We start from the raw sequence: 25,219 nt of genomic DNA on the forward strand, positions 1-25,219 counted from the left end.
GCCAACTCCACCCCTCAGTTGAAGGAGGCGAGGCACAACTCAGTCCCCACCATCTTGAAGATGGGGGGACCCAGCCAACCAGAGAGGCTTATGCCCCCCTCCCACTGGAGGGTGGCATAATAGGGGGTGTACCCACCCAAGGAAGAGACCCATTGGTCCAGACCTCTACCTACCTGAAATGCCCCTAAATGTAGTATTTAGGGGTGACCCAGAACCTTGCCTCAGACAAGCAAGAAGGAGGACTGAAGAGCTGTGCTGAAGGAAGAAGAGGAGGAAACCAACTGATTTGGCCCCAGCCCTACCGGCCAGTCACGACCTCGACCTACTCCAGCAGGATCCCAGCATGTCCCATAGCCAGCAGTCTCCCAAAACCCGGAGTACTAGCCCTCCCTTCCCTGCAAAGACTTTGTGTCCCGTGAGCACCGGACTTGCGCAAGAACCAGACTCTGGTTCCAGCCAAATCTGCACCCGACGCCCACGGCCCGAGTGGTCCAACACCACGAGGATGTCCCCCAGCGAAGCTGACCTGGAATCTGGTGATCCCTGACCTACCTCAAGTCTCCTGACTACGCCTGCAGCCTCTATCTGGAGGATCCCCCTGATCGTGACCAGAGCTGGTAAGGAAACCCGACGCCTAAAGACACCCCTGCACCCGACACCCCACGGCCTTGGGTGGCCCAACCAATGGTGTCCAGACATCCCCCTGCATCCCAACGTACCTCTCCGGCCGGTGGCCGCTTCCAGGAAGTGTCCCTGCCCGAGTCTGCAGTCTTTGTTCTGACCAGAGATCTCCCATTGTAAACAACAGTGCACCCTACGTGTATCCAGCACCCTGCACCCGACCGCACTTGTGCCGCTGTGGGTGCACCTTATGTGCTTACTTGGATCCCCATTTGCCCAGAGCTTAACCCTAGGAGGTTTGCTCCCTCAACCCAGTTGCTTGCCCAACAGCAGCCACCAACCGACACCCCTCTAGCCTCATAGGCTAACATTGGGCCTAAGCACTCTGCACCCGGCTGCCCTAGTGCCGCTGAGGGTGCTCTCTGAGTGCAGCCTTGACCCTGGGGGAACCCCTGTTCTAACCCGCAAAACTTAACTCTCAAAACTGATCCCTTCCCTCAAACCGATAACCACATTTTCCTCCATATGATTGCTTTGCTTAGGAAATGTCCCAGTGTGATATCTAGGCATACCACAATGAGTAGAAAAAGTAATCTAAAAAGTAATTGCAAAGTACTTACAAACATAACCGTTATTAAATGTTTACAAATCTGTAACAAAGTCAATGTCATCCAGCTTGCATATTCTTATCAACCTGTCTTGAAAAGTCCAACTTTACTCACCTGTATCAAGTCCTGCTTGGTTCTAAAAATAAAATGCTAAAGAAATATTTTTATACAAACAATTGGTCTGAGTTAAGTCTGAGTGTGTGACATTTCTTGCCTGAGTGTGTAAAATAAATACTTAACACTACCCTCTGATAACGCCTTTCTACTCGCCCACCCTACCAAAAATACAGAGTGCAGTGTTATCTACTATTACCTCTGTAAGCCTTTGGGAATCCACTGGACTGTGTGCACACTATACCTTACTTTGGTATAGTATATACAGAGCCAGCTTCTTACACCCAGCCATATGCAAATTATTCTTGACCCTGTTCCCCATGGGAAAAGCCAAGCCCAAATTGCCAGGCCTCTTCTTCCCTGGACCAGAAACAAGCATCCTGGGACGGGTTTCGGGGTAACACCCCTCATCAGCCAGCTAGCTTTAATCTGGTGGCATAGCGAGCATGGGCCCCACATCTGGGCATACCCTTCCCACTTTGGGCGACATATGGAAAAAAGAACAGATGATGGACGCAATGCTGAATTAATCAAACAATCACCCCAGTCACAGATCTGGGTTAAAGCCATCATTTTTTTCATGCCTTGACTTGGGGTGAGTGTCTAAAAAGTTTTAGCGCTCCGTCCATCTTGTGTTTACAGCCATTTTAAAGGCAACAATGTGGCAGCTTTGTAAAAGCTGCTCGCTGCAGCAAGTTAAATTCATTTCGACTTGAGATACAAGTCTGGTTTAATGTAACAAGCTGTTTAATACCTTGGAGTGCCCACTTTGGTCACATGGTTCAGGAGTTAGCACAGCTGAGGGGTCAGCGTATAATCCTGTACTTGCCATTTGAGTGACCGAGTCTTTCCACAGTAAAATTGGTGGTTTTGCATGTTTACTGTCAGAAAATGTAAAATACATGTCCGACATGTGTCGTATGTGGCCTCCTTCCTTAGGACTCGGTAGGCCTACCAGAGGGGTGACTTTCCCAGATGCACAGGGGAAGTAGTGGTTTTGCCATAGCTTTCACCTCCAGGGTGGCACAATCAGTGCTGCAAGCCCTGGTGTGCCCCTCTAACTTACTTGCCCTTGGTACCATGGTACCATAAACTAGGGACCTACAGTAAGCTAGCCATTTCCAATTGGGTACAGCCAATTCGACATACAGTTTAGGGTCAGGGAACTCACACTGGGGTCAAATTAGCAGGCCTTGGTGCAGTCTGAGTAAAAAAAAAAAACAGCAGCATTAGTAGAAAAACTTGGGGATGACCATACAAAAAGAAGCATTTTCTTACACCCAAGATTGTTTTTACTTTTAAAACATGAGGACAGGTTAATTCAATGTGTGGCACAGAAAATGCTTATGTCCATGCTAATGCTTAATTTGTAATATACAGTAAATTATAGGTCCATCGTGCACAATGTCATAATAGTATTTAACAAATTAGGTTTGCTAGCCAGATGTAAAATCTGTTTATACGTTTCTTGTACCAGTGCCAATTATCGTCTTCAAAGGTTATCCTCACAAATTATAATTTGTTACTAAGCAGCAGCATACATTTTGTGCCTTGAAACTAGACAGTTAAAGCGCAGTACCTTTCGGGTGAGATGTAAATGCTATTGAAAATGCTTGATCTGTTAAGCTAGTCCCCACACAGCTTTCTCCATCTAAGTCCCGCTTAATAGCAGTTGGCAGGGGCATAAGGAGAAATAACTGTTTTCTTAATTTCAGTAGGGCTATCCTGCCTATACATTAATGTTAATTTAAGTCTGTGTTGAACTGGATCATTTAGCAAAGACTAAGCCCCTGTAGAGTATATTACTTTGACCTTCCAGCCTCATATGTAATTTTTGTCATATGTATATCCCTGGACAGAAGTTAATAAAATGCTCATTTCTTTTCCAGGGCTTCTGTTTGGGTTTTCTGACACAACTGGACAGAGTTTCACATCCCATTGTGCAGAAACTAATTTGCCAGCACATAGTTTTTTGCAACATCAAGAGTCTAACTAAGCAGGTAAGTTGAACCCTTGAATCAAAGCATATTGTTATTTTTTGATATTGCATCATGTTATTGCATTCTTCATCTTAGGCGCAGAGTTGACAGGTTTGGGTGGAGAACCCTCCCCTGCTGTTGAGACACAAGATCCTCCCAAAGGGGCATCCTGATTGGAGGATCCATACTCATTCTCAGAAGCTCTGGATACCAGACTCTCATTGCCCAGTCCGGAGCCAAAAGAATGACTTGGGCCTGGTCGCTCCTGATCTTCTTCAGAACACTGAGCAGGAGTGGTATGGGCGGAAAGGTGTAAAACAGGCATGAGCTCCACTCGTGACGAAAAGCGTCGCCGTGCGATAGCTGCCTTGGAAACTTCAGCGCCCAGTACTGCTGACACTGCGCTTCTCTTCGGAGGTGAACATATCTAACCAAAGTTCTCACCACTGGTGATATACCTTGCGCCACCTCTGACTGGAGACGCCATTCATGATCTGCTCGGCATCAACGGCTGCCAGGTGTTGAACCACCAGGGTTTTGCCCTGCTGTTCCAGCCGTGTCCAAAGTCGCAGAGCCTCTCGACAAAGGGTCCACGACCCCACACCGCCATGTTTATTGCAGTATCACATGGCTGTGGTGTTGTCTGTTAACATCTGCACTAACTTCCCTTGACAGAGGGAAGGAATCCTTTCAATGCCAACCGAATCGCTCGGACATCCAACAAACTTATGTGGAACCCCGTCTCTGCCTGAAACCAGTATCCCCTGATCTCCACCTCTTCCAGGTGGCTGTCCCATCCCAGAAGTGACACATCGGAAGTGGAAGCCCCAGGTTGAAGCACCTTGGTCAGGAGTTTAGTCCTGACTTGCACTGGGGGCAGCTCCAGTCCAAGGATCTCAGCTGCCCTCTTAACCACCATTGCATAGGATGCCCCCTCCTCCGTAGCCACTGTTGGCCGAGAGAGCATGCCAGTTCCTCATACCAGTCCAAATTCTCCTCAGACATCCTGGGTTTTTAAGAGGGTCCCCAGACCCCTCCACAATCCTCTCCTGAGCCTAACACATCTTCAAAGTTGCTCAGGCGACAACATAGAACCTCTGTGTTCTGTCGACGTCTAAATAAGCGTCGAGCAATGTCGTTTCGGCTCCGTGTCGTCGGGGATGAGGATAGGGCTTGCGCCACCGATGGGCTCGGCCAGCGTCACAGGCACTGACTTCGGATCCGACGCCGTGGGAGGTCGCAATGGCACGACTGGTGTCGACCCAGATATGGGATGGGATCGAGGTGTTGCATGTAAAAAATAGAATAAAGCAATCATTCTGACTGATTCCTTCATATTATCCAATGTTAATGACAAATGTATATGCTTCATATTGTGTCTCTCTCTTTTTGATATATTCTTGATATTATGTGCAATATTTTTATGTATTGTTTTTTATTGGTTTTCTCAGAAGTTCTTGCATACATGTAGAATTTCTTTTTTTAGATGTTATAATATTAAAACAACACTACTTAGAATTGCCTCGCCTGTCCCTTTCAAGATCGGTGGTGTGGAATGTATAAGTGCTCAGTGTGTGAGTTTGTAATTTGAGTACGTATTAAGATTTCCAAGAGAAATTGAATCTTTGAACCATTATTAATTTAAGCCTTTTAAGCCAATAAATGTAGTCTGGATTTTCTACTTGGTGTACCTCTTTTTGGTACACTACATAAAAGCCAGCTTCCTACAATCACCTGTTATTTTATCCCTTTGTTTATTTTATATTAGATGAAGGAGCGATGTTCTGGATTGTAGGAAAGGCTGCTTTACTCTTCTAGTCAAATATATGCTTAAAGCATGCACAACAAGCCACTTTATGTTCTTTATGATACAGCCTTATTCAAAAACACCATTAGTTTGGCTATTAGTGTCACTCTTGGCTCTTTCATGGTGTGTGAACTCTATCATTCTTCGATTATTCCTCACGTTTATCGAAGTTTTAGGTCTATTCACTTGTATGTTGTCATTTGGTTGGTTTATTGATTTGTAATGATTTTAAGTAATCAAACAAAGAAAATGTATCATCATTGCAGTGCTTTAATGGTCTCTACATCCCCAAGCCAATGGCTTCCCTCAACGGAATCCAAAGATTAATTTTTTTATTTCTTGATTGATTTTCAGTTTGCCGTACAATAATAGGATATGCAGTTAAAGACATACATTTATAATTCAAGGCTTCCTGGAGCAGATTAAGATATTCAGAAAGTCAATCAATTATTATGATTAATTAAAACAATGTGTAGTTCCTGTGTCCGTAAACAATTGTTTTGTGTTACTTGTGAAAACTCTTGAGCTTCTTAGCTTTTATCATTAATCCTTTGATTAAAGATACAAGCACACTTTCTGTAGTATTTAAATGCACTGTGATTCCACTTGTATCTTGTTAATTATATTAGACATTGGTTGTCTTATTTCTTAATCATAATGATGCGAAATTGGGCTTCACCATGAAATACCTGTAATAAGGTAAAAAAAAAAAAAAAAAAATGTGACTCAGTGGTGTGAGCCAAATATTGCAGTAGGTAATCTGTTTTCTGTGTGAGCTGTTGTAGTGTCCCATGAGTTAAGAAATGTATTTCCAGCTTTTCTTCTGAGGGCTGTAATTGTTTCATCCTCTACTGTGGGCTGTCTTTATAACTTTTTTGTGGCTTGCACCGATCGCCAGCTAATCAGGGTCTGCGACTTTGCCTACAACATTGCCTAATCTATTAATAACCAGTATGTTTTATCTGTTGGCTGATGTTATGCGTCCAAACAGGTGTCTCAAGATTGTAGAGGTTACATTTGTTTGTCAGTAAATGTAAGAGTTTTGACCCTTCCTACAAGTGTTTTGCCAATCTTGCGAATTCCAATATCATATAGAACAAGCATTGAGAATGCAATAGGTCTCTGCCTCGTTTAAGTTAAAGCAATTCTGTTTGTAATTAGGTGGCTTTTAGCTTTGCTTTTATTAGTGGTTTTCAAACTTTCGTGAACATAACATGCATATGTATGCATATATGTATATGTATGCATGCATTTATATTTATATAGATATATATGTATGTAAATAAATACATATACGTGTGTGTGTGTGTGTGTGTGTGCGCGTGCATAGTGTGGTAGAAAGTGAGGTAGAGTAGTAGTGAGTGAGTAGTATAGTAGTAGAGAGAGAGTATTAGAGTAGTAGAGAGTGAGTAGTAGAGAGTAGTGACTCTCCCGCCTCTCAGTGGGTCACCATCTCTCCTGTAGTTTGCTGTGGCACCAGTCGATGCAGGCACAAGCAGTGATGTCTCTCTCGCCTCTGTGGGTCACCATCTGTCCTGTGGTACCAGTTGGTGCATACACGTGGGTTGGCTTGCTCTCGCCACACACCCACACCGTGTGGCTTTGATTTGCACCCGCTGCTCATTAATGCATCCATGTGCCCTATGGTTTAGTCTTGTGGCCGGGAGAGGCCGTCCTTCGTGTTTGTGTCTGCACGTCGGTGTGGGTGGTGGACTCCACGCTGTGCGTGTGTGGTGCAGACTCCAGGCTCCCTCACTAACTGGATCCAGACCCCATGCTCCTGATGTTACACAGACCAGGCATTGGGAGGGGGAGAGGGGGAGCTCTGTGTTGTGATCCTGCTCGTGCGAGACCTAGCTCTCGAGCGACAACTGCGAAGTGATTTTTATTTTGAAGGCCTGCATGTGAAGGGATGTGATGTGTGTCTGGAATGCAGTTTTTCTTGTCTTGTATTACTTTAATAAAATAATGGCTTTGTGATATCGGGGAATTAAAACTTTCTATAACCAGATCTGAAAAGCTGGGATGGGGTGGACCTAACTGAAGCATTGCCTTGTCCTCCCCGTGTGCCTCTGAGCTCTGTGCCTGTTGTAAAGACGTTTCTTATCTGCTTGTTAAATAAACAAGCAGATAAGAAAAGTCTTCACGGCACTCGCAAAGCAGGCAACCGTGTCCGAGGGGACAGATTAAAAATCCAAAAGGAGGCCCCCTGGGCACCTTATTTCCAATTCCAATTAACATAAACGGTGACGCAGGCCAATGGGAATAATGGGCGGGGTTTGAAGCCCTTTTCTAAAACGGACTTGATCACTATAAGTCTCTAGGCGAGGAGCGCATGCGTGCTCCAACGCCAGCCGAGACCTAAAAAGCCTGGTGTTAAATGTCAACTTCTGGGCGATGAGTCTGCCATCTCTTGATGAATTCTGTCTAGTTGTCTGGGTTTTAGATAAATTTAATTAACTACAGTAACTTAAATCAAACGTTTCGAGAGACCCTGGCTCGATGCTGTATCACTGTTGACTTTTCGGAGTCTGTGAGATTTCAGCCCAGGTCAGATTTTCATTTCTTTCAGTGGTTTTAGATCTATGGTCATTGCTTTATTGCTATGTAAAGTTTTGTACATTTTTTTTTCCTGCCCATGTGTTGGGTGGTTCCTTATTCTCGTGACCCAACATTATTCGGGGGTGCGAACTATCACTACCTTTGTAAGGAGAGGTCTCCTTGTAGCAGTATATTCCTGTCTAATATAAGGGAATTTGCGAAATGTGCGATCGACAATAAGTTGACAAACTGGTGTTTGCTTTGCCCCTGTCCATAATCTCCTGTTTATCCTTTGCCCAACTGGGCTAAGACCTATCTGCAGTATTTATGCTGTTTTCTTTGGACCTGCATTCCAGCAAGATTCTGCTGCTTGTCGCAGCATGGGTTTTGGTGTTGCCCTACCAAACAATGCCATGGCTAGATCAGTGTTACCCAGTTATTTCCATAAGTAGTACTGAATTTCAGTAGTCAGGAATGTGAAATGTCCTAGCTAACGTAACGGAAAGTTTCAATCCTATTAAGGACTCGGTGCGAGGACTGTGCCTTCTTTCTTCACTTTGTTTAATAGCAGCACATCAAAAAGTTAACAAAAACTAGGTTTCCAATGAACCCTTAGGGAAAGTCATTAAAGAAAAAACACATGGCAACAGCCAATCATGCTCAGCAAACAATGTCCAATAAGGGCCCTCCAAGCCCTTTCTTAGTGTCCCTTCGCCCTCTTTCGTCGCACAAAGTCAGCCATCGCATCACCTTCATGCATCCTGTTTGTTTGCATCAGAACCTACAAAGACAAGGACATATTACCATTTGAGCCTCAACTGCCACAGCTTGCAAGTAAAGCAGCAAAGCAGTTAGAGCACTACAGAACAAAATTGTCCTATCCAACCCCTTACATTTAAAAAAGATTACTTACAGCAATACAGGGAGGATCCTAGGGTGGGATAATCCTCGCCTCCAAGTCCTTAATGGAATTGAAACTTTCCGTTACGATAGCTAGAAAATTTGTCATTCTATGTCAGGACTGGAGGCGAGGATTATGCTAGTTCAAAGCTTGCTCACAACAAGGTGAGCGTTGTTCAGCACCGGCTTGAAATAAAATCTTTTAAACGTGGAGTCCGAAGACCAATCTGCTGCATTGAGAATATCCTCTAAGCGGGCACCCAAGCCAAGTGCTTTAGAGGCCATTGCCCCTCGAGCTGAATGAGCTCCGAAGTGATGGAGGCTGATACCTGCCTCTTGCATCTCCCATCTGACTAATCTAGCAATGGTCGGAGATGACACTGCTTTAAAGGGCTTTCGAAGTGCAATGAGTAGTTGGCGATCCCCAGGGGGACGGACCTCTTCTGTCATCTCTGCATATGCCTTTAGACATCTGACCACACACAGTTTCGGAGAGTCTGGATACTCCAGGTAAGAAATCACTCTGGTATGACACTTTGTCCATCTGAGGAGTGAAAGTTACTCCATCAGGGGTAAACATCCTACTTGTGATGTCCAAAGCCCTAACGTCCGAAACACGCCTGCAGGATATGAAGCAGAGGAGCATAGCCAAGCTCCTTTCTGGAGAGAAAATTATTCGGTTGCCAGGACAAAAATAGGTTAAGGACTTGGTTCACATCCCAAAGTGCAGAGTAACGAGGCTCTGGGGGTAAAGAGAGCCGAATGCCACGTAACAATTTGCAAACCATTGGGTGTTCGCCCATGCGCTGTGCCATTAATTGGTACATGACCGTAAGATATGGCAGAATGGAAGGTGTTTATTGACCTGTATGCCATGCAACTGGAGGCCAGTTGAGCCAAAAAATTCACAACGTGTACAACATCTGCGACCAGGGGATCAAAATCCCGCCGCAACACCAACGGGACCATCTGCCCCTAGTGGACCTGTACCTCTTGACAGTGCTGTCTGCCCAAGCCTTGAAGAGTAAGGTTTCAGCCTCCTGCGAAAGGCCTGGGACCTCCCATCGTCCCCTGAAAACCACCACGCCTTGATCCACAGCAAGTTCGTCAGCACCAGAGGATGCAAAACTTTGTCGGGACTCAAGAGGATGGTCGGATAATGGGAGAGTAGGGTTGGAGAATCCCAGGAAAGATCCAAAAGAACTGGAACCCAGACTTTCGACCTCCAAAAGGGTGTCAATATAACTAGATCCGCGACTGTCTGCGGACCTGGGCCGTCGTTCTCGTGATCATCGCGAAGGGGGGAAAAATGTACCCCTTCTCCGAGCTCCAGTCCTGGAGGAAGGCACACGTGGCTACCCCCAAGAGATCTGGCCTCCAGCTGAAAAAGCATGAAAGCTGGTGGTCCAGTCTTGAGGCGAACAGGTCCACTGAGAAATGACCCCAGCGGTAGTTCAACATCGCAAATATACCCCGGTCGAGCGTCCAGAGACTGGAATCTCTGAAGTTGCGTGGTTGAAAATCTGCCTCTTGATCGTCTCGCCCTGGCAAATATTCTGCTGTGACTGAAACCTGGCTGTCTAGGCAATACTGCCAGAAACTTGCAGCTATGTCCGAGAGGGCTTTGGATCGGGTGTCACCCAGGTGGTTTATATAGCGGACCGCCGAAATGTTGTCCATCTTGAGCAGGACGCATGACTGCACCAAGTCCCTCGTCCAGCGGACGGCGAAGAATCCCTCCAGAAGTTCCAAACAATTGATACGCAACTACTGTTCGTCGGGAGACCACAGTCCTCCCGCAGAGAGGTCTCCGCACCTAGCGCCCCAGCCTAACCTGCTGCCGCCTGATTCTATAATCCGATCTGGCTAGAGCCGAAAATTGCCCAGACGTTCCAGGCCTCCATGTGGTCAATCCACCACTGGATCTCCTCCCGGGCTTCGTTGGACAGGGAGACCTTGTAGTAGAAAGGATAACCCTTGCGAAGGAAATACGCCTTCAGGCGCTGAAGAGCCTGGTAGTGAAGCGGGCCCAGGAAGATGGCCTGGATTAATGCCGAAAGGAGACCCACCACCCGAGCCAGTTGGCAGAGGGACACCTGTTGCCTGGAAAGGACACGTCTCAATTTGTGTCGGATCTTGGCCACCTTCTGGGAGGGAAGGCTTAAAGTGGATGAAGTGGAGTCTATTACGAACCCCAGAAATATAACGACTGAGCAGGCTACAACAGAGATTTTTTCTTGTTTAACACAAAGCCTAAACTCTGAAGCAGATCCACCGCCATCTGAAGATGGGCCGATAGCTGGCGGGGACAAGAGTCCATTCGGAGGAGATCGTCCAGATACACGATCATCCGAATGCCTTGAGCTCTCAGGAACTCAACCACTGGTTTGAGCACCTTGGTGAAGCACCAGGGCGCTGAAGAAAGGCCGAATGGAAGAGCTGTGAATTCGTAAGTTCGATGACGCCAGACAAACTGGAGGGAGCTTCTTTGAGAAGGAAAAAGCAGGATTACCAGATAGGCATCCTTGAGGTCTAAGCGAACCATCCAGTCCTGAGGATGCAAGATATCTCGGAGGAGATGGATCCCCTCCATCTTGAAATGCATTTGCTTGATTTATGACCGGCCTCCAGCCACCGTTGTTCTTGTCGACCAAAAATATATTGCTTATAAACCCCCTTGGGTGAGGCGAAGTTAGGGAGATGGCGCCCTTGTTGAGGAGGGATGTGACTTTCTCATCTACCAGAGTGGCCTCCTGGAGAGAAAACTAAATGGGCCGGGGTTTGGACTGCTGAACCGGTTCTCCTATGTACTCTATGTGGAACCCCTTCACCTTTTGCAGAACCCACTCCTCTTGCGTGATGGAAATCCAAGTCTGGAGAAAATTTGCCAGCCTCCCCCCTATTTTTTGTTGGGAAAAAGGGAGAAAACTCACTGGGGCTTGAGGTGGCTCCTCCTCCTCTGAAACCTCTGCCCTTGCCATGACGTCCTCTCGTCGGGTAGAAGTTCCCGAAACAGGACTGGTCTTGATATTGTCTGGAGCCTTGTCACCTTTGTGAATTTTGATGGGGTTGACGACTGGCTGAGCAGCCCCTGCCGGCCCCGTGAACAACACAAGGGAACACACTCTTTATCGTGGTCTGAGCCTTGTCTAATGACATGAAAGTATTAACAAATTTTCAGAGCTCTTTAACAGGCTCGCCAAAGAGACCTCCCTGGGCAATAGCGTCCGAGTCGGCCAGATCCCCCAATTTTGGGTCAACCTTAATAAGCAGGGAACAGCGGCGCTCGGTGGAAAGGGCGCAATTCGCATTGCCCAAAAAGATTATGGCCCTCTGGGCACACCCTGACAAGTTTTCTAGGGAAATCATTGAGCCAGATTCCTTGGCTTCCTCAGACATGTCCAGGATCTTCGTAATGGACCCTAGGGCATCCAGGAGCTTATCCTGACATGCCCTCCATCACCTGTCGATCCCTTTCTAAGGATCTCTAATTAATTTCTGCAGAAAGATGGCAATGCGGGGGTCAATCTCCCGGATCATGGCCACTTTTCCCTCAAGGGACAGGCAGGGGCACTCCGCCCGGAGGCAATTACGGGCCTCTTTCTCTAGCGGTATACAGATTCGCCCCACCACGTAACTGGTGACCTTATCGGCCGGGGCCCGCTCTGAGGAGCCTGGGTGGATAATATCATCTGGGTCGAGCATGTCTGATGTTCTGTGAGGGGATTGAGAAGGGCGGGATGGAAGCCAAGGTTTAGAAGGGCCTGGTTCCTCATCTGCTTGAGGTACGTTTTGTTTTGAATGTACTAGTTCAGGTATGACTTTTAATTGTCCTTTGGCTAGGTGTTTGCCCAATTTCTTGCTGTCTAGATTAAACCTCATCAGTTGGTGATTTGAAGTAACACTTAAGGGGGGGTAGGTACTACTGTTATAACTTCATCTCTGGTTGTGGACAGAATAACTTATATAATAAAGGTAGTTGTGGAGCAATTACATCTATGCAAATAGCATCAAATTTAGATGGGAGTTCATCGCTATTTGGTAGTCCTACTTGGGGACAAGTTGTTCAATAGCACCTATAATTACTTGCAGGGGAACAGAGTCCAAGTGATGCGCATCATTACAGGACATGGAGCATACAGGACTGTATCCGCAGTACTTCATCAGGCCCACACAGATTCTACAGAGCCTGCTGGGCCAAAGAGCCCTGTGGAGGGACAAAGAATGAAGCTGACTAAGGAGATGTGCTTCATTTTATTGTTTAAAGCTGGGCTTTGCTGAGCACTGTTGACAAGCTAAGGCCCAGTCCTACCAGTGACCACTTGCCTACCTAAACACTTATTGGTTGTTTACATCTGCAGCACAGTTTGCGAATGCAGAAAGTGCTGTTGGTCACTTCCTGCAGTTTGCACGCTCTCTCTCATTTTCTGCTATTTTAGCAGTCTTGAGACAGACATGTGTAGAAACGTGAAGCAGGATTGCCGGACCGGGCTATTGCTGCCAGCACAACATACCTGTACCCCGCTTTACTGTCTTAACTTTCATGGCAGTTTATCTCAAGACACCTTCTCCTGTTCCTTGGGATTATTTCCCAGCCATCGTGACCAAAGCTAGATACGACCAGTTTAGGAGCTTAAGGTATACTATGTAGTCCGACACAGGCTGAATAATTTATAATCCTCCTTTTTAACAACCTCTGAATTACTGTGTTGGGATATTGTATGTTTTGTGCTCTGACAACAATTACCTTTTTTCGTACGTGACTGCACGGATCGGTTATAGTCTCTTCTAAAGTTTTACAGTTTCAAATTTTTTGAAGTACTATACATCTTGTTTCCGTTAATCCAAGCTCCCTTGTTGGTCTCGCTTTGTGTCTGTGTTTTTATGGTTTGGGGTGCCCCCCCCCCCTCACCTTTGAGTTTGATGTTGTCCTCAGATTTGGCTTCTGCATATTTGGGCAGACGCTTGGTGCCAGTGCCCAACTGTGTTGGTGGTGCTTCTACATCTGCTTGTGGTGTTGATCCCTCACAGGTGACTGATAATGCTGATCACCCAAGATTAACTGGCTTTGCTTGAGCTCTTTCAGCTCCTACTGGTGTCCCTTCAAACCCAAAGGAGTTTTCATGCCCGTCATATGCTCCTCCTTCAGCTGGTTGGCTTTGCAGAGAATATTGGCTGCATCCTAACCTTGGCATGCTTCATCCTGCTGCATCATTGATGGAGTTGTGGCTGGCACGGACGCATGGCACTCATTCGGTTTCCTCTGGTGCTGGTATTCAGTCTGCTTGAGTCATCCTGTCCATTTTGGCTGATTCTGGTGTGGCATCTCCTGATCTTGAACTCATTGTTGCAAGCACTTGTCTTTCCCTCCCTGGACCTCGGATTCTTCCATTATGGCTTTGGTTAATGAATCTTTTATGCTATAGAAGTCGGGTTTTCCTTTAAGTTCATCAGGCTTGTCTCTACCACTAAGGGCGTGGGGATAAAAGGCTGACACTGGAGTGCTGGGCAGGACCTTATATGGCTGTCAGATCCGGAGAGGTGCCAGAGACGACTTGGGAAATAGATCAAAATTTCCTGCTCCTGTCTGGTGCCTGGAGAAGTTGTATAAACTGAGGAATCTGCATGTAAAAAGGGGATTTACCAGAAAGCTGGTTTCCAAATTGTGTAAATTTTTCTTCCACACGTCAAAAGGAAAGCAAGGTTTGAAGCTCTTGCAAGAGCTGCTTTGAAAAATAGATGCACGCTTTCACAAAATATTACTCCTTGGACTCTCATTCTGGGTTAGGTTTTTCTCAAATATTACCTTCAATTGTCAGTGATTGTTTTACCTCCTCCACTAATGTGGGCACTGCTGTTTACCATCATCATCATCATCATCAATATTTCTTTATTTCGGTTGATAACCATAAAAGAACAGACACAGATGTATACAAAACAAGTTAAAACAGTTAAAAAGATTAAAACAGTTAATTTTTACAATTTAATTTAGGATAAAACATGATGAAAAGGTCAATCACTTTTCCGGGCCTTAACTTTGTTCTTTGAGAAAATGTATCCTTGCCCACCACATAGAAATTAAGAAGCGTGAGACCGCATAGACAATATGGGGTTCAGTGTTGTATTTTAGAAGTCTGAATGCTTCCATACAATGAGTTGTGCCTAGATTTTTAGGTCTCGCCTGGCGAAAGCAGCACATGCGCTGCCCTCACCATGCGAATGCCTTTTGCGATGACTTCTCTGAAAGCTTAACATGCACGCATAGAGATGGACAAAGATGGCTGCTCTCGTCATTCATCCAAACCTATGAACATGCACGCGTACGTACGCACAGTGGGCCGTCCAACGCCATCTTGTTCCAAGCTTTCCATTGTCATGGCAACTAAGCTTCTTATCAGAAGCTTCGTCACGCTGCCTTGTTTTTATAGCGCGAACTTCGCTCGAAGATATCGGGTATCAGAACGCTTTACATGAACACCAGTTGCGCTACACAAGGACACATATGTGAGAACACGGGCATGTCCTTTATTACTGCCAGTAGATATGATACTCCAGAATGATTTCATATCTTTTGTCTCCAGAGCCAGTTTCAAACTGTCCCACTGATCCATTTCCCATGTGGATTTAGCAGATGCAATAGTGGTTTTGTAAAGGGACCTAGCTAATTATACTGTAATATTACACTATGTTTTTATGGGCTCTATCAATGCCTTTTATGTCGCCCGGCAACTATCCTTACACCAAGATTGCTTCGGCTTCCTCCCACAACCCCTGGTACACGCTGTCCAAAACACCTCCTCCAGCTTAGAGGTTGTGGACTCATTAATCTTTGCAACCTCTGCGAGGGAGGCGATGAGGTCTCCATGCTTCACAATCTCTGATATGGCCTCAAGGTTGGGAACAATGGGTTCGATTAGAATAGCCATTTTTTCATGTGATTTTTCTAACCATGCCCACCTGACTTTCCGCCTGTTGTTGGTTATATTCAACCTTTGGTCGGTGGCAGATGATTCTGCTGATTTTTCGCCGTTAAGTGGCAGATTGAGTACAAGTGTTAGAGCATTATGGTCACTGTCATGTCGCGGCCAGACAGTGAATCCTTAGTCAGTGCCCACAACCTTGTTTCTATTAAGATATATTCCAAAATGGATTAAAGGCTAATTCTATTAAAGGTATGGTTCCCTGGGGAGTCTGAGCTAAAGCGACCATTACAGGTTTGCAAGAAGTACTTCAGGGTAAGTGCTTTGATTTGGAGTTCCAAAGGTGTCCAAGCCCTGATCGGAAGGATGTTGGTCTCAGGAATGGCCCACAGCTCGTCCTCCTCTGTGACAGGTGCACCAGTTAGATCTTTCAGTGGTTCAAATTGACAGTTTAGAGCGCCACCCAGCAATACTATAGCATCATTTGAAAGGCTGGATAACAGATTGTCAAGATGGTCTAAGGTTGTTGATTCTTGGCCAGTCTTCACCGGCCTCGAATAGATGTTAATTAAGGCGATTTTAAACTCTGGTGTAAAGCTAAGTACAAGGCACAATATGTCTGGGGAATTGTGCGCCACTGGGGTAATCCTACATCCTAGATGACTGCCAACCCACGGACAGAGCCTGCCTGAGGGTCTGCCTCGTCCCCTGGTTACAGCAGGTGTATAGAATGAAGCAAAACCCATGCAAGTTGGTTTCTCTGATGACCAGGATACCTGGAACATACAGATGTCACAGGTATCCACTGCTGTTTACTCTTCTAATGATGTTACTTTGCAACAGACTGCAAAATAAACTAGTTGATTGCTAGAGACAATTATTTAACTGTTTTGTACTGTACTAAATATTAAACCAGTTTACCATAAGTAATTGTGAGGATGAGATCCCTTTGCGGGACTGTGATTGTTAAATAAGAGTCCCAGTGTAAACTCTTCCTTTACCACGCATGGTAAGTATTGGTAAGGTAATTGACCATATATTCATGAAAATTCCAAATGGTCCGTGCCAACAGTTACTCAGAATGTTAAAATAATATTCACAGTTCAAAATCTACCCACTGGATACACATCTAAATACTATTAAAAAAAAAAAAAAAAAAAAAAAAATCCAATCAAGACAAAAAGCCTGTCTTTCACAATCGAAAGACCACTTCAATGCACCAACCAACTTCTGCTCTCCATCCACTTCATAAAGTCAGTGGGACATTGTAAGGAAACAAAGCTTTTTGCTGGTTTCCCCCTACTTTTTGCACCTCTCCCTCCATTTTGGCTACTGTGCACTGGTGTAATGACTCTCATATGCCCTGAGCCTGCTTATCGGGACTTAGTGCGTGTGCTCTGACCCTTAAAAAGGTACATGGTTGATTGGCTTATACCCAGTTGGCATGGCTTAGCTTGCTTGTAAGTGCTTAGTATATGGTACTAGGGTACCTATGACCTAACGTGTCACTCATGACTGCAGCACTAGCTGTGCCACCACAAGTATGACACAGTAAAATATTACTCCCAGACTGCCACTACAGGCTGGTAGGGCAGTGTTATACTACTCGACTTTGCCATTTAAACCAACGGTAAAGCCTAAACAACCCTTTATGATATGTATAAGTCAATCCCTTCAGCAAACCTATCGAGTCCTAAGGCAGGGTGCAGCATATTAAAGATTAGAACAAGTGTTTAACATGTTCTAACAGTAAAAACTCGCAATTGTAATTTTTTATAATGAGAGAGGGTAGTAGACCCATTGGCAAGTCCAGATTTGCAGGCTCACATTTTAGCCTTGCTAACTTCTGTTTGGGACTTCTGATGTGGGTACTTAAAGGTATCAAAAGAATCAGTGTATTACATCCATTTTAATGTTCAATTGAATTTAATGTCACTGATTGGCAAAGGGCAACTTTAGTAACTTGCCATTTTAGATGCCCAAGTGTCTAGTGTCCGTTTCTGTTTTCATGCAAAAGATGTCCTCCTAGACAGCCTTCTGCCCTCTCCCAGGAAAGGTAACCATGGAAGCCTACCACTGGACCCAAAAGGCAAGCTTCAAAGGGGAAGCCACCTGTGAAGGGCAAGTAGTGCACAAAAATGGAAGGGGCTGCTTGTTTAGGTAGACAAGCTTTCAACGGGGACAGAGAGGGAAAACAGTTACCAAACCGGTTTTCCCGTGGGTGTGTAGCCACATACCTAAGGTGGGCTACCTAGATCCACACACCAGGAGAGGGGTCCTGACATCTTGGCAGTGGGCAGAATTGAGCACTTAGGAATAGCTAGATGCCCCACATCACAGGAAGTTGTCAGGCAGGAAGGATCCGGGTAGCCTATTGGCTAGGGACTGCAGCCTCCCCGAAGGGTACTTCCTGGGCATAATAGGCACCCATGCCCACCAGATCTCACATCTAGCTTGATGAGAAGGATAGGACTGAAGGAGGACTGCTCTGCTGACCTTGGAACTTGCGAAGAGGTGGCTCCACTGAAGTTGCACTGCACCTGCTGCTTCTTGGACTAGCAAAGGAAAGGACTATGCCTGCTGTGTTTCACTTGTGGAGAAGTCATCCTCTGAGCCCAGCTTGAAGCAGAGACTCCAAGAATCAGTTGGCTGACTTGCTGTTCACAGCACAGGGTCACAAAGATGGAGGAAGCCTCCTAGTGCGAGTTCGTAGCCCAGATCCTCAGATCGCCGCTCCTTGTCGCTGTGTAGCCTAAGAAATCAGGACTCTTAACTCAAAAGTTGCATTTGAGTTTGCTTTACCCGGGAGAGTTGTCGGAGTGCAGCTTGGTATCGCAGAAGAAAAGTTCTGCTGGTTTGCGCTTGAGTGAAAAGTCTTGTTTATTCTTTCTTGTAAAATACGCATCTCTGGGAACCTCCAGTGGCTCTTTTTAGTTTTAATGTTCATAAATTCAGAAAAATACACTCCATTTTTAGGTCTCGGCTGCGAAGGCTGCGCTTGCGCAGTCTCGCTCCGGGATTTAATGTTTTCAGAAGAGGGGCTTGAACCCGCCCCTCTTCTCCCCTCTTCTCCATTGGCTGGCCTCTTAAATGCTGGTCAGCCATTGGAGAAGAGCTTTGTCTCTCCAAAGAAGCTCCGTCTTTTTCGGATTCGCGGGCATGTTTTTTACATTCTTTCTCTCCTCTGGAATGTAAACATTCCAGCCAATGGCAGGAGGAGAGAAAGAAAAACACGCCCCCGAATCCGAAAATGCCGCTGCGTTTCTCCGAGGCATTTCTGCTTGACCTCGGAGAAAGGCGGTGGTGTTCAGGGCGATTCCCTCAACGACTGGTACGCCCAGTAGCGAAGCCAGTGTGTCACAGGCCCCCGAGCAAGGAAATGGGCCCTCTGGCTTCTGTTTGAATTGATAATCAGGGTGCAGAGACCCCCTCAGGTCTCTGGGCGCCGGTGACACTGCACCTGCTGCACTAATGGAGACTACGCCGATTACACCTCGTTTGTATAACTCAGAGAGGGCGTAGTCTGTGGCACAGAGATTTTGGGCCACTGCTCTAGTCCACTTTGGTTACCAAGTATTTTTTTGCACTTGAAATTAACCGTCGCTGCTGTTAGCGCCATGAAGCACCGCTGTGCGTCGCAGGAGCGCCGTCTCGAACAGATAGTAAATATGGGCCCAGGGAATAAAACTGAGCATCCACTGGGCACAGTAATGTTGTCCCGTAGGACGTAAGGCTGAGTCAACACGGCAAGCAGAGTTAAACCCACCGAGCTACCTTGCAGGGAGATGCGAGAGGATGGGCTTTGATAGGTGGGGGGGAATGGCATGAAGGGGATGAAGAGAAAGTGCTGGTCTCACATTGGCACTGAGCGCGTGGAACAGTTCTGACGTGGAGTCGTGGTCAATATGTCAATTTTGGAACCCTGGAACCAAGTTCGAGTCTCGGCTACCGCTCATCATCTTGTGATCATGGGAAAAAAAACGGTTAATCTCCACGTGCCCAAGAACTTAATCTGACCATGTGTGACGTACTTTGGTGCTGACATGAAGCGCTCAGAAGCCCTCGGGCCAAGTTCCCTCTATATAAAATTGCCAATATGAAACTTTTAAACAGGAGAAATTACGGATACAAATAAAGGAGAAACTGACCCCCCACCCCATTGACCTAGCAAGGGCTAAGCAGGGCACTAAAAGGAGGCGACCGTGGAACAAGACAGAGCACTGAGTGTGACACATTTGGCGACGACATCCGGTGAAATAAGCGCGGCTGCTCCTGCCCCCAAATACACTCAGCTTGTGATGACAACATAGGGGGAGATGACCCCTCCCCCCCCCCTCTCCTCACCCCTACAGGCTTCCCATCAGGGAGCTTCTAAGAGCCATGTGGTAAGCCCCGCCCTTCATTTACATTTAGATAGCGACAACCAATAAGGAAGCCGGCGAGGATTTATAGTGCCATTAGGTCCTTTAATTCACAAACAAACCCCTACAGTGCGCGCTTCGGAGCTCAATAGGGGAGGGAAAGGGGAGTGTCCCGTCCCCTCCGGTCACCTCCAGGCTGCCTGCCAGCTCAGAGCAGAAACTTGAATGCGAATTTGGGTGTTGTATGGGGTCTTCTGCAGCCATTGCGTCCCCCGGACTATGGAATAAGCACCAAGGCAGCAACATGAAGGTCAATGTGAGTACATGGTGTAGCATTTTTTATTACCATTTAATTCTGTTGATGTTAATATATATAGCGCCCGTCGCGCTTTCCAATCGCACCCTAGCGCTACACCTTCGATTTTATTAATATAGTGTGGAATTTAAAGGTTCGAGGCATGTGGGCTGCTGAATTCATATCTTGTGCATAGATCGCCGCCTAGTGTTGGGTCCGGATGTTTGCACGTTGTTGTCCTGGAAGAGTCTTCGAAGTATCCTTGGATAGGTGACTCCTCCCATGGACTACAGTGCGCATGGGCATCCTCTCCATCCTCAGATTGTTTTTTTCCGCCATTGGGTTCGGATGTGCTATCTTAGCTCAAGTTAGGAAAAACTTTTGTCGAGGCCACAAGGCCTTTAGTTCGCGTCGGTACTGTTTATCGATCGGGTTTCGATACTTTTTGTTAGTTTACTAACTTTCAGCACCGACTTTGTTCGCATTTGCCTGTCCATCGACTCTACTTCGACGATGGAATCCAGGACGCCATTCAAAAGGTGTCCGGTATGCAATGCGAAGTACCCACACATCGACGTCCATCCGGTGTGCAACAAATGCCTTTCGCCGGACCACGACGAATCGACATGTATGGCCTGTGCCCGGTTCCGTTCAAAGAAGACTCTGCGGAATCGTCGAGCGGCGAGGCTCGAAGCGCAGCACGCGGCACCGGCCCCAGCTGACATCTTCGACGAGGCTGACGACGTCGAAGAAGTAGAAGTCTTACCCTCCAGTCCCGTTTCCGAACACGAACACGAACCCGGATCGGACGAGGCCGACGAGTCACTCTTCCACAGAGGTGAAGACGACACCGAGGTAGGAGACGACGAGGAGGCCTTAGGAGCCGAAGAGAGTAGCTCCGATGATGAACAAGGCCTACCTGTTCAGACCGAAATTTCACCAGCGCCACAGACTATGGCTCCGGTCGAGGGATCGCCTTCGGGCCTTACCCGAGACCTATCACGCAGTCCTTCGGCCCCGCCCTCGGGCCCGGCCTCGGACGTTCAGCGGCAGCCATTACCGCTTAAGCCAGCTGGTTTCCCTTCCACGAAACCGAAACCGAAAGCTGCTCAGGTTCCTACGAAACCGAAACTGAAAGTGGCGCTAGTCGGATCGAGGCCTTCAACACCTTCGACGCCAGCGCACCGGGTCGGCACCGACCGCACCAAGAGAGACTTCGGTGCCGAACTCGAGACGGGCGACATGGGAGTCGACAAACGGAAGAAGGTCATCGGCGCCGACAAACCTGCCCGGTTACCGGCGTCGACGCCACCGACACCGAGGGCCGTCCCGCCTGCTACGCCTCGCAGCACTCCCTCGACGACACCAAAACCTCACGTGTCGAAGACGTCGACGGTGATCTCCGCACCTCGACTCGATGCGCCACGGGCGCAGAAGATATCTGCAGCCGCCTCGACGACCCTGGCGGGGGCCACGACCTCTAAGGCGCCCCGAGTACGGCCTGGCGCGATGCCAGGCTGCAGATCCAAGGACGCCCTCCAGGACCCGTCGGGTTCCGGTTCGGCTCCGGCGGTTTCGTCGGTGCCGACCAGCATTACCTTCGGCTTGCCTCCACCCACAATCCCGAAGGCGTTTCAACTCAGGACACAGGTCACCAAAACTGCGGTTACACCTGTCGAGCCGTCTCCGTCACACGTCATCGACGCCGACACTGGCAGGATGATTCTCCACGGCCGAAGGATAACTTCGGAACCGCCATTGGAGCCTTTCAGGATCCCGCTAAAGAGGAAGCTGCCTGTGGACTCAGAACCTCTCCTGTATGAACCCTTCTATTCACCCTACCAGGATCCACACCGGGCCTCCCCCACACGCTCCGACACGGATGCATTGGGGGACTACTTGGATGAACAAGTCCCCTACCATGTGGACACGGACCCTGATGACCAGCAGGACCCTGACCAAACTTGGGGCGACCCTGCAGACCCCAGTGCACCTCTTGATGCACAGGACACACAACTATATGGGCCAAAAACATCACCCACAGAGGATACTGCGGCGTTCAACGCTCTGATTGAACGTGCGGCAAACAACCATGATGTACAGCTTCACTCTGATATCATCGAAGATGACTTTCTAATGGACACCTTTGCATCCTCAGAAAGACATGTAAAGACTCTGCCAATGTTGAAGGGGGTCCTCAAGCCAGCCACTGACATTTTCAAGGAACCCACCAGGGCACGAGTGATAAACCCCAGGATCGATAAAAAATACAGATCAGCACCTGGGGATCCTACTTACATCAGAGGCCAATTACCACTCGACTCCATCGTTGTGGCGAATGCCCGCAAGAGGGCACACTCGCAGACAACGGGTGACGCTCCTCCCCCGGACAAAGAGTCCAAGGTGCTAGAGACCTCCGGCAAGCGAGTTGCCGCACAAGCTGCAAACATATGGCGCATAGCTAACACTCAAGCGCTCCTCGCTCGCTACGATAGAGCGCACTATGACACACTGGAGCAACTTCTTCAGCACCTCCCTGACCCCTACAAAGAAGGTGCAGAAATCCTTATCAGAGAGGGACAGCTACTCACAAATGCTGCCATTAAATGTGCACTAGACGCTGCAGACACGGCTGCCAGGGCCATCAACACTAGCGTCATCCTACGACGTCACGCCTGGCTACGTATCTCAGGATTCAAGCCTGAGGTACAAAACAATATACTTAATCAACCCGTCAACCCCGACTTTTTGTTCGGACCTGAGGTTGACACCACCCTCGAGAAGATAAAAAAGGACACAGACACTGCAAAGTCCATGGGCGCCCTACAAACTCAGTCCTTTCGGAGCGGCTCCTTTCGTCGCCCCGGAAACGAGGGGGCAGGTAGAGGACAGGGGTCACAACAAACATATAACAAGGGTAATACGCAGACCACCTACGATAAGAACACCCGAGGTGGCTATCGTGGCTCCAGTACCAAGGGCAGAGGACGTGGCTACGGCAACACCAGGTCCTCCCCCAAGAACAAGCAGTGACGCCCTCTCCCTTCCTCCCGACCACATAACACCTGTCGGGGGAAGGCTACAACGGTTCCTGTCCACGTGGAACTCCATCACCACGGACAGGTGGGTCAAAGATATTATAAAACACGGTTACTGTCTGGAGTTAACTTCCACTCCACCCACAATACCACCAAGAAACCGTCCTATGTCCTCAGAGCACTTAACGCTCTTACAGCAAGAGGTAGAAAGTATGCTTCTAAAAGGCGCTATCGAGCTCGTACCCATCCACGAGCAGGGCACGGGGGTTTACTCCCTCTACTTCTTAATTCCAAAAAAGGACGGGTCGCTCAGGCCTATATTAGACCTGAGACCCCTGAACCAGTACATTCTTTCAGAGCACTTTCACATGCTCACTCTACAGCAAGTCCTTCCGCTTCTCAAGCAGGGAGACTTCCTAGCATCACTGGACCTCAAGGATGCGTACTTCCACATACCCATCCACCCCTCACACAAAAAATACCTCAGGTTTACTGTTCAGGGGCAGCACTATCAGTTCAAAGTCCTTCCCTTCGGCGTGACAACAGCGCCCAGGGTTTTCACGAAGTGCCTAGCTACGGTGGCAGCACACTTACGGAGGCAGCATATACACGTCTACCCCTACCTAGACGACTGGCTCGTTCAAGCGAAGTCGGCCCAGCAATGTGCAAGCCATATGTCCCGCACCATTCACCTTCTTCACAGTCTGGGATTCTCACTAAATTACCCAAAGTCCCATCTCCAGCCCGCACACGTACAACAGTACCTGGGCGCGACTATAGACACTCTGGCGGCCTCAGCTCAGCCAAGTTTAGTGAGGATCAACAGCATCCAACTGCTGATCTCCAAGTTCAAACACAATCACTCGCTTCCAGCGCGAGTGTTTATGCAGTTGATAGGCATGATGGCCTCCTGCATCTTCATAGTCCCGCACGCGAGATTACATATGCGCCCACTTCAGGAGTGCCTAGCACGTCAGTGGAATCAGGCTCAAGGACAGTTGAAAGACCTAGTGTTGGTGAGCGGTCGGGCATACAACTCTCTGCATTGGTGGAATCCACAAAACCTTTGCAAGGGGCGACCGTTCCAAGAGCCTGTTCCACAAATAGTACTGACAGCGGACGCGTCTCTCCAGGGATGGGGAGCTCATGTACTACACTACACAGTGCAGGGACTATGGACGACACAACAGAAGAAGATGCACATCAACCTTCTGGAACTGATGGCAATCTTCCTGGCCATGAAGGCTTTCAAAGTACATCTGTGCAACAAGGTCGTGTTGATCCGGACGGACAACATGACCGCAATGTACTACATACAGAAACAGGGAGGGACACACTCTCCACAGTTGTCTCATCTGGCTCAGAGCATGTGGAAGTGGGCCATTCAGAGGAACATGTTCCTCATGGCAGAACACCTCCCCGGCAAGGACAACCAGATGGCGGATCTGCTCAGCAGACACAGCCACCAGATGCACGAGTGGGAGTTACACCCATCAGTACTCCAACCGTACTTCCAGCAGTGGGGTCACCCAGAGATAGACCTATTCGCGACAAGCGAAAACGCAAAATGCCAAAGCTTCGCCGCCAGATTCCCACATCCGCAGTCGCAGGGCAATGCGATATGGATGAACTGGTCCGGCAGATTTGCGTACGCTTTTCCCCCAGCACCGTTGATACCGCTGGTGGCTCGCAAACTCCGACAACACTCCCTGACACTCGTCCTAGTTGCTCCCACGTGGGCACGCCAGCCGTGGTACACCACCTTCCTCGAACTTTCCGTGGTACCGCATCAAAGGCTGCGGATCAAACCCGCGCATTTGACGCAGAACCATGGAGAGGTTCAGCACCCAGATCCGCAACAGCTGAACCTGGCGATCTGGCTCCTGAAGTCCTAGAGTTTGGCTATCTCAATCTGCCACCTGACTGCATGGACATCATCAAGGAGGCCAGGAGACCCACTACAAGAGCTTGCTATGCAGCCAAATGGAAAAGGTTCGTCATTTATTGCGGTAATAATGACATTAACCCGCTGGAC

At 47.8% G+C, this 25,219-nt stretch overlaps 1 protein-coding gene across 1 annotated transcript in view; it reads left to right on the forward strand.

Moving 5' to 3' along the window:
* The window catches only part of MDN1 (midasin AAA ATPase 1), a 2,002,810-nt gene that overhangs the window by 399,424 nt on the left and 1,578,167 nt on the right, over positions 1–25,219 (forward strand). The window contains exon 22 of the mRNA XM_085611158.1: positions 3,233–3,343. Within this exon, the coding sequence (XP_085467284.1) occupies positions 3,233–3,343 (111 nt within the window). The remainder of the gene's footprint in view (positions 1–3,232; positions 3,344–25,219) is intronic.

Source organism: Triturus cristatus, chromosome 6 (genome assembly GCF_964204655.1).
Source record: "Triturus cristatus chromosome 6, aTriCri1.1, whole genome shotgun sequence".
Lineage (NCBI taxonomy): Eukaryota > Metazoa > Chordata > Amphibia > Caudata > Salamandridae > Triturus > Triturus cristatus.